The 10,724-nt window shown below is 40.1% G+C and overlaps 1 protein-coding gene across 1 annotated transcript in view; it reads right to left on the bottom strand.

The window, feature by feature from the left end:
* Positions 1-3,009: 3,009 nt before the first annotated feature.
* thada (THADA armadillo repeat containing) overlaps positions 3,010-10,724 on the bottom strand; it is a 367,664-nt gene continuing 359,949 nt past the window's right edge. Inside the window, exons 36-37 of the mRNA XM_060831397.1 lie at positions 6,590-6,756; positions 3,010-3,662 (exon numbers count right to left, since the gene is read on the bottom strand). Of these exons, the coding sequence (XP_060687380.1) occupies positions 3,333-3,662; positions 6,590-6,756 (497 nt within the window). The 3' untranslated portion in view covers positions 3,010-3,332. The remainder of the gene's footprint in view (positions 3,663-6,589; positions 6,757-10,724) is intronic.

The following is a 10,724-nucleotide window of genomic DNA, read 5'->3' as shown; positions in this document are numbered from 1 at the left end:
GTTATTTACATTCCTGAGAGTTACCAATAGACACCCACCCTCTCCCACCTCACACCTCTTCTCCATACATCCACAGGTATAGCCACCTCTATCCAGAAAAACAAAGCAAAAAAAAACCCAGACAATAACCAACCAACTGAAATGTTAAATAAATCGGGTTTTATACCAAGGAATACAGAATCTATATAACCAAAAACCACACAAAGGGAGAGAGAGAAAGATAAAAGAGGCAGAGAAAGTAAATAAAAACTGTGCCATTGCCCATAACAGTGCTCCTGCCCCCTAAACCAGAGACCTTTATTTCAAAGAGTTCACAAAGTCCTTTGCCTTTTCTGCCAAATTGGAATTATAGTCTGTCTGTCCATGAGCGAAAAGTAACCGCCAGATACCTCAAGGGATATTGAATGTTTAGGTCCCTTAAGTTCCTCTTGACTTTGTCAAACACCTTTCTCTTCTTAATTGTGGCTCCAGAGAAGTCTTGAGAGAACATTATTCTTAAGCTTTTGTGCATTAAAGTCGATGGATTTCTTCCCAGTCTTCTTGCTGTTTCAATCACTAACATTTTCTTTATAGTTGTTGAAGTCACACTAGGACCAGGCAGGGGTGTGGGTCTGGCCCGGACCTGCGCATTGCGATCCGGTGGACCCGCTCCATACTCACCAGGCCCGACTCCAACTCCAGCCCCAGCCCCAGGAACTTCAGGAGCCACTTCTCCAGTAAACCAAGGAGGTCCTCACCTTCTTCGCACTCCGGGAGACCCACAAGCCATAGGTTTTCCTTCTACTTTTATTTTCCAGGTTGTCCACTTGTACTTGAAGGACCCAAACTTAGTCTTCCAGCATTCGGATCCGTCCTCTTAAGACCTCCGCCACGGTGTCCGATGCTGCAGTCCTCTGCTCGACCGCTTCCACTCGTTGGTCCAGTGTTTGGATCTCCTGCTCATGCTTCTTCAGCACGGCAGGGATCAGCTCCAGTGCTCTCTCAATCTTTTCTTGGAGTTTAGCAAACTCCAGGAGTAAATGCTGCTGCGCCATTAAATCCAAAGGGGCCACCCTGGGAGTTTGGGGAATGGCTGCGGGCACCCCTGACACAGTAGGGGAGTGCCCTGCATGCTGTACTCCTTTTGCCCCTTTTCCTTTATTCACCTTCATCCTGCTCTTAGAGCTGTCAAATCATAGTTTTAGCAACTCTACATTATCAATTTTTCTCCGAGGGGTGGTTAGCAAGGTGTTGCGGGGGGGAAAGAGGTCCACCTTGCCCAGGGTATGGCACAGAAGACCACTCAGACCGCCGCCATCTTGAGCTCCAACTATCTGAATTTTAAACTTCAGAACATTCATTGCCTACCTTTTGTTTTACCTGATAGCAGACTTCTGTGCGTGTGATTACATTCACTCTGCTGTTCAGTAACTAGAATGTTAATGTCTGTCTGGTCAGTATGATTACATTTTGCTTCCTTACATACTTCTTAAAGGATCAACCCCATGGACAGATTCTCCTGGTCCCAAAGGAGGTGAGGGAGGAGGCATTACAGAAATCCATCACCATTCCAATTGTAAACAAATTATATTCTGGGCAGGAATGTTGTGACTAACCTTCCTGGCTCACTGTTAATTGAGGCATTAACTCGTCAACAACTGGTCATTTGTAAATGGGCTTCTGACAATCGTTTCTCCAGGAGGGAGAAGGATGATAGATTGCTGCTTGTCAGCTTCAGAGGTTTGGGGGTCTTGATCACCTAGCTGCCTGTTCAAGGCCCTTTACATAGAGCAGGAGTTGACCACCAAGATCCACCCTGTTACTTGCTTCTAACCTCTGTGTCCACCAACCACTTTCTCCCATACTGCACAGACCACTGCCTTTGGCCTGGAACCTTGGTCTCTGAGGTTGTGATGCTCGCAGCAGTCACAGCTTTTACACAAGGATTGTCAGCCTAAGCTGTTTGGACAGACCTCTGGCTCTGGGGTACCTGATTTGTGACAAAAGCTCATTGGTGGCCTAAAACTACTTGACTGGCAAAATATTGAGCGGGCTTTCATCTTAAACGGCAACACAGGCGTCTTAACATTTTTTTTAAAGTGAGTGAGTGAGATGCCCACCAAATTGGGGATTTCTCTCCTTGACTCAGTTAAGTACAGGGTTACACATTATGCAGTTTAAAAATAAAAGATGAGTAGCAGAGTCATAGAGCTGTACAGCATGGGAACATACACTTCAGTCCAACCTGTCCATGCCGACCAGATATCCCAACCCAATCTAGTCCCACCTGCCAGCACCCGGCCCATATCCCTCCAAACCCTTCCTATTCATATACCCACCCAAATGTCTCCTAAATGTTGCAATTGTACCAGCCTCCACCACTTCCTCTGGCAGCTCATTCCATACACGTACCAGCCTCTGTGTGAAAAAGTTGCCCTGTAGGTCTCTTTTATATCTTTCCCCTCTCACCCTAAACCTATGCCCTCTAGTTCTGGACTCCCCGACCCCAGGGACCAGAGGTAGGAGGATGGAGCTAAAAGAAGTGAAAAAAATCAAGTGTGATTGGTATAGTTCAGAAAGGAACACACAATTAGCGAAATAAAGACAAAAAGAATAAAAGCAGACTTAAATACACTTTCCAGAACATTATTCAAACTGGGATTGACTTACAAATAGGCAATTATGCTAATTTGATAATTAGATGCATTCACTCTGCGATTTTGAGAAGTGGGAATCTCACTTCCAGATTTGTGGGAAATAAAATGAAACTGTCGTTCTTCTACTTCAAGGAAAGTGACAGTTCCTTCATAAATTTAATAAATCGCACTGCAAGAAAATTTCTTTTTAAACTTGAGTTGGCTCTGATTTGGACGTAAGATGTGTTAGAGGTGTCTGATGTTTTGATGAGAAAAGATGTAAATCCTCAATGCCGTTTTTCTACATCTGACTATCAAATCTTTGCAAAGTTGAGAAACACACCGATAAATTAAAAATTACATTTCAATTTATTTGATTAAAATATAACACAGAACACTTGAATGATTAATGATCCATACTTTTCCCTTGTCCTAGTTAGAATGTATAATTCTGAATTACAGGTGTGCGCACTATCATACTTAGACATGAACAAAAGTTCATTTTTGTTGCCAACACAATCCAGTGTTCAACAGTGAAATGAGGAAATAGCTGTCATGTAATTACTGTTGGCACAAAAATCTTCTTGTGGTAAGACACACACATCTATAGGATACAGCCTTTTCAAGTCCGAACAAGCCTCTCTTTGTCAAGAGTTTGCTTCAGTTGATCTGTTTTTCCTCAGTTTCTGGCCAAGTCAAATAATGAGATCATTCACTTCAGAAATGTCCTGTAATAACAGCACCCAATCCAAACAGGCTCAGTAGCTTAGCTACATTCAAAAGCCTCACTTTTTGAATGCTTAGCCTTGTGTAGTCTGCTGTTCTAGAAAATTCTGGTGCAGGTGGTAGGCCCTTTAAGAGCCCCGCTACACGCTGGGCTTGATTGGCAGCCATCGTTGTTAACCGGCAGAGTCCTGATTCATCATCTGGAACCACGTGTGACTCGGAGATGAGGTTGAAAAGATGTTTCTGGAGTAAATTGGCAAATATAATCTTTTCTGCCCAAAGGTTAAATTCACCTTTATCAAAAAGCATGTCATAATTTTCCTAAAAATAAAGGAAATATATTCAGTCAGCAAAGGAAACATAATCTGAAAATTTGGCATTTGAAACTAAATCTATAATACATTTTTATTTGTTAATAGTCATTGTTACTGGCAATTTAGTGTCTATCCTTGTCCTTGAGAAGGTGATGGTGAACCACTTTCTTGAGTCACTGAAATCAGTGGGCGAAGGTATTTGCACAATGCATTAGGTAGGGAGTTTCAAGATTCTGAACAAATGCTGATGATAAATCCTTATGATCCTGATGATAAATCAATTCTGATAAGCCTTGTACTAGTTCCTAGTTTATAAAGTGTAACAAAAGTTTATATTTTTCAAAATAAAAAGGAACTGAGCAGGCAGTATTGTTTTGTTAATGTATCAACTCCGCCACTACGGTTAGAAATACCCTGCAACAATGTACAGTTTTAAAACAAATGCAGAATGTTGCTATGCTTACAGCAGGCCTGAATTCCAAGAATTAAACCAGCAGAGGGTAGTGATAATTCTGCAGTCCTTACATTCTCTAGGGGAATACTTACACAATAGTGAGTGGGCCTAGATGTTGAGTATGCCTTTATATTTGACAGCGAAGGAAGGCAGTTTCAGTAGCCATTATTAGCTTATAAACAAATGAATAGTAGGCTATTGGTATAAGAGTTGGGACATCATGTTGTGGCTGTACAGGACATTGGTGAAGTCACTTTCAGAATACTGCATTCAATTCTGGTCTCCTGCTATATGAAAAATATTGGTAAACTTGAAAGGGTTCAGAAAAGATTTACAAGGATGTACCTGGATTGGAAGGTTGAGCTATAGGGAGATGCTGAATAGACTAGGGCCGTTTTCCCTGAAGCATCAGAGGCTGAGGGGTGACCTTATAGAGGTTTATAATATCATGAAGGGTATGGATAGGGTGAGTAGCCAAGGTCCTTTTCCAGGTTAGAGGAATCCAAAACCAGAAGGTATAGTTTTAAGGTGAGAGGAGAAATATTTGAAAGGGATGCGAGATGCAACTTTTTCACACAGAGGGTGATACACAAATGGAACGAGCTGCCAGAGGTGGTGGTACAATACAACAATTAAAAGGCATCTGGGTTAAAAGATATGGGCCAAATGCTGACAAATGGGACTAGATACAGTTTAGGATATCTGTTTGGTGCAGTCGAGTTGAATTGAAAGGTCTGTTTCCGTACTGTTCATCTCTGTGACTCTATGGTTCTGAGATTCTTGTAAATACAGCCAGTCGAATGTTAGTACTTGTGCTTAAGCTTTTCTTCCAAATATTTATTGCACACACAGCACAGGTGAGATTAAATTAGGTGTCAAGATGGACTGCAGAAGATTAAAATAAAATGTATATAAAATGAAAAACATTTAAAAAGCCTGTTTCTCTTCAGCAAAGGGAAAAAATAAACAAGCTAAACGTGGAATACACTGGGTTAAAAGGTTCATGATGGACCTGCTCATGGGAATAACAGCTGCTTTGTTGTCATTTCATAGTCAGCTGGCAGATAGAAGGGTAAGGCCTGAATTCTGCCCCTCTGGGACAGAAAGTCTGGCCAATTAGAGCTGCTGATTATCAGATAGCAGCTCTTTAACTGGACACCCATGTAAAAAAGGGCGAGGGTGTGTACACGTGCAGCAGGGAGGCTAAATGATGAGTGATTCTGGATGAGGGGTGATCTCACAGCAGGATGTCTGTAATGGGCACAGAGGGCCAGGGAAAGACCTACCACCCCTTCACCTTTGCCCAAATCTACCCATGCAGCCACAACTTGTTGGGAGCTTCCTTCTTCTGTGGGTAAAATCAGTGAATACCTAAGTTTTAATTATTATTTTATTTCTAAATTCTGCAGGCTGGTCTCTTGGAACATGGGGAAGCAGAGCTTGAAGGAGATATTTTTGCCCATATTGGGTTTTAGCTTTTGTCTGCATAAAAGCAGTGAACTGTGGACACTAATTTAGAATGGAAGTGGAGCTTGTGGGTTGGAGCAGTAGAAAATTTGGTTAACATCACTGAGATTCCAATTACCAGATACATCATGGAAGCAGTGATAAATTGAATTAGACATGGGTAAGCATAGACAGGCATCTGAAACTAGGTGGAATCTCTGGCACAGATCCATGAACTAAGTGTCTGTATTGCACACTTTCTCTGCTCCAATTCTGCCAAGCTGATTTTCAAGCATCCTTCCCCAACAACCCCTGAAAGTTTTGTTATTCCACCATACTGCCAACCCACATTCATAACTAGTTATCAACCTCAACTCTACACTATGCCAAATCTACTTGCATCTTGTTTCCTAGTTGCTCTCTAGCTCCGCAATTACTAAATGGAGCTACATGGTGGCTGGAAAAGAAAACTGTTGAGGCATTTTAAATTGCCCTGTAGTTGAGGAGACATCACAGGCAACCCTTACTTCCAACATTTCCATCTGCAAACCCGACCCTCCTTTCTCTTTGCAGTTCTGTATCATAATTTGGAGTACTATATTTTGTCAATGTGAATCTAAGCCAGTCAGTAAGATACAAAGCCAAGTAACCTTGCCTCTGTGTCCAGATTTTATTGACTACTCTCTCTTATAGCTCCCTCCACTTTGTGTCACAGGTGCTCCTCCAACCCCAACTGAAAGAGTGTGTGGTCAGATGTTGGGTTTCAGTAATATTAGACTTGATCGCAATATTTTCTCAGTAGCTCCTGCGTTCACATCTCCTTTTTCTTATAAAATAACAAATAACTGGTTATGTAAAGAGGGTAGTGATTGGTGCCCACTGATTCAACCACAGATGTGTCAGCACCTTTCTTAGAATGTAGTAAAAAAGAAAGGCAAAAATCATGTGTCAAAGTATGGGTGTGGATGGTGGAAGAAGAGGGTTATACATTTGGCAAGCTTTCTATACAAAAGTTTTATTCCTTATAAACGTACCACATTGTCATTTGTTGCATCTCCTTCCATATTATCTTCTCCCAGCATCCATTCTATTAGGGTTACAATTCCAAGGGAAGTTTGATTCCAAATCTGTAATAGTTCACACAGCACACCTAGGCCAAGATCCATAGCCCGGGATGGATTAATGGCAGAAAATGAAATATCTGCATGATGGGTGAAGGAGGAATAAAATTATAAAAATACATTTAATTGCAAAACTTTACAAATATCTAATGATGAACTATTAAAAATTATTAAAGGTATGTGGATATCACAGGTTAGGTCAGTACTTATTGCCCATCCCTAAGAGTCAACCACATTGCTGGGGGTTTGAAATCACATGTAGGCCAGACCAGGTAAGGATGGCAGATTTCTTTCGCTAAAGAACATGACTGAAACAGATGGTTTTTTGACAATGGTTTCTTTAGACTCTTAATCCCAGACTTACTGAATTCAACTTCCAGCATACAAAATTGGCACTGAAATGGTCTCTTTTTTTGGAAAATTTCAATGACAGAAAGGTTGCAGAAGAAACTACTAAGATAAATAGAATCACATAATTTGTACTTGATTAAGAACACACGTTGAATCTTCAATGTTCAGTCCTAAGCCCCATTACTGCTATGCATTGACTTGTAAAATTGTATGAAAAATTCTAACAACTGGCTCAATAGACAGCACAAGCAGGGAAATCTAACACCAAGAAAAAGCTTCTTTACTAATAACACCAAATGCAAGAGTTCATTTAGCTGCTGTTAAAATAAAATTAATTCAGGAAACATGTTCTTATATTTTGTATTATTTGAGTGGCAGAAAGACAATGTCTTGATAGCCCAATTTCAACATCGAACTTAATGCAGTTGCTCCAGTGGGGGAGGAAGGAAATGTGTAAAACTAAACTTATCCAAACTTGATTCCCTTAGAATCCAAATATCTATCGATCTTCAGCTTAAACATAGCATGACAAAGCATTCAGAGCATTCTGGCATAAAGAATTCCAAATATTTGCAACCGTCTGAAGAAAATTCTCTTCAATTTAGACATAGTCAACCTCTTGTTCTGAATCTATGCCCTCTAGTTGCAAGTTCTCCAATTATATCCTGTGAAGGCATCTAGGAAAGCTATATATTTCAATAACTTTTACCAAGTAATGAGTTTTTTTTCTGAGTTAGCGGTCAGTAGAATTATACTTAAGGAGATAAAAGATATTTAACTAAATAATGAGCCTGGAAATGGTAGTGACAAATCCAATTATTAAATTTATACTTTTTTTAAAAAATGGCTTTTTGGATACTATGCTATACTTTTCACTGCAGTATGAACACTTCGATGATGGGATACAGGTTCACACCAGCAATTTTTTCAAATGCTGTGTTCCTGATTTGTGTGTATTACCAGAAAATACTGAGCAGAGATCAGATGTTTCCTCATGGAATAAACAGTCACCCTAAAGATGTTGTGCTCCTGAAAACACCACAGGAAGTCGAAAGTATCATTTTTCAAGACAGTGCCTATATTCATGTAGCATGTGGCATGCAAGTTGTAGAAGGAAGGATATATAAGTTGTTTAAAATAAACCAATAGTTTTCAGTCCATCAAACACTACTCCTATCTTACACAACATAAGGCAATGGTACTGCCATTAGTCCTTTAACTATTTGTTACTTATCAACTTGTTTCTACTTTAATAAGCAGAGGAAAAAATGCACCCACACATTTTCCTTTTTGTCAATATCAATAAATATCTCAAAATATAAACTGGGCTTTTCTCCTTTCTCATCCATTATCTTTTTGTTTTAAAACCAATGCAAATTTTAAAAAATCCTAAAACGGAGAACAAAAACTGAAAACTAGTTTACATTGCATTTACAGGAATACCACATGGGTGAGTTTTAAATGGTTTTATTGAAATTCTTGTATTGAGGGCTTTCCCACCAGCTGTGTAGATAAACACATAACATTGCATCACTGTGTTTCACAGTCAAGAAAGAAAACACCCAGTTCTAGGTGGAACACACTTCTTTCAACAATAAATGCTCACTGTGAACTAAAAGCACGTAGTAGTACAGTTAGTAAACACAATACAATAATGGGCAACTTAATTTAAATGTTAAGATGGGAGAAAATGAACTACTAGTTCATACAACACATGTACACTAAGTCTAATGCTTCATGAGCACAACTCTTGACCAGCATTTCAAAACTTTTATTGAACAGAATTAAATGATGGACTCTATGTGAGGCAAAGAAAAACACACACTGAAGATAATTCCATGTAATATTTTAAAAAATGGATCTTTAGTAGAATTTTGGTTACATTATTTTGCAAACAGATCAAATACAGTTATGGTGATTTCTTGTTTTACTAGATCTTTGCACAACTCATGCAGCAAAGTATCCAATCCTGAGAAGTTCAATCTTATTGCTGCAACATTGACTTGACACGTCACTGAATGATGGGATTGAAAGAGTTACCTAGATCCTCCCAGATAATGGAGGAAACATACATGTGTTACTGATGCAAATCCGCATCAGGAAAATTTCCATTTTGTTTTCAGGCATGAGTTGGGCAGTATGACATCAACATTAGTTTATTGTCCCAGCTTGATTTATGAAGTCTGCTTCACTTACATAATATGAGAAAGCTTCCAATCCATACTGAGCCTAAGGGTGGAAGTTCTCTGAAAGGAACTGGGAAATATAATGTATTGGATAAATTTAAAGCAACGAGGCTATGTCTCCTTCAAGGTATTTACTGACAAGGCAATGTAATCTGGTTCCTCCATCTCCAACAACAATTTCTTCATTTTGCCCCAAATACATCTCACTGGTTGGATCCGCACCTTGCACCTTCAGGAAATCCTTGTAATACATGCCGAGGGAAGTTTGAACGGTGAATCTTTGGGACATAGCTATATTACAAAAACTTTAGCCAACCTTGGTATGGAGTAGTAAGTTTTAAATAATGAAGATGGGAGGACAAATTAGTATTTTGTTACATTTCCAAGATGATTAAAATTGGTGAGAAGGAATCCATGGTTTAATTACGAGTGAAAGTCTGTGGAAATTTTGGACTTGGTTGGTCCAGCTGCCTCATCTCAAATGATATTTTCTAATAATATTTATAAGTGCTTAAAATGTCTGCATTTGCAATCTGCTTACGTTCTCTTCCAGTTGACTACTTGACTCAGCAGTTAACAAAAACAGAACAATGTTCTCTCTCAACAGCTATGCAGTTCGAGGCCAGCTTCAGGGGACAGTCTGTGTGGAGTTTGCATATTCTCCCCAAGTCTGCGTGGGTTTCCTCCCACGGTCCAAAGATGTGCAGGTCAAGTGAATTGACTATGCTAAATTGTCCATAGTGTTAGGTACATTAGTCAGAGGGAAATGGGACTGGGTGGGTTACTCTTCGGAGGGTCGGTGTGGACTTGTTGGGCCGAAGGGCCTGTTTCCACACTGTGGGGAATCTAAAGACCAATCGTTAATAAAAAGTTCTAATCAGCAGAACAAGATACTTAACGTACATTACTCAATATTTTGTGGCATGATACTGATTACTGAGACAGTCAGGCCCTACTACTATACATACAAACTGAAAGAGTCACTTAATGAATGGTTATCGGAAAGACGTTGTGAAACTTGAAAGGGTTCAGAAAAGATTTACAAGGATGTTGCCAGGGTTGGAGGATTTGACCTATAGGGAGAGGCTGAACAGGATGGGGCTGTTTTCCCTGGAGCGTCGGAGGCTGAGGGGTGACCATATAGAGGTTTACAAAATTATGAGGGGCATGGATAGGATAAATAGGCAAAGTCTTTTCCCTGGGGTCAAGGAGTCCAGAACTGAGAGCATAGGTTTAGGGTGAGAGGGGAAAGATATAAAAGAGACCTAAGGGGCAACTTTTTCACACAGAGGCTGGTATACGTATGGAATGAGCTGCCAGAGGAAGTGGTGGAGACTGGTACAATTGCAAAATTTAAGAGGCATTTGGATGGGTATATGAATAGGAAGGGTTTGGAGGGTTATAGGCCAGTGCTGGCAGGTGGGGCTAGATTGGGTTGGGAAATCTGGTCGGCATGGACGGGTTGGACCAAAGGGTCTGTTTCCATGCTGTACATTTCTATGACTCTATAA

The sequence above is a fragment of the Hemiscyllium ocellatum genome, chromosome 10 (genome assembly GCF_020745735.1).
Source record: "Hemiscyllium ocellatum isolate sHemOce1 chromosome 10, sHemOce1.pat.X.cur, whole genome shotgun sequence".
Classification (NCBI taxonomy): domain Eukaryota; kingdom Metazoa; phylum Chordata; class Chondrichthyes; order Orectolobiformes; family Hemiscylliidae; genus Hemiscyllium; species Hemiscyllium ocellatum.
The sequence above is the reverse complement of the archived record's forward strand: the minus strand, read 5'-3'. Positions and strand labels throughout refer to the sequence as shown.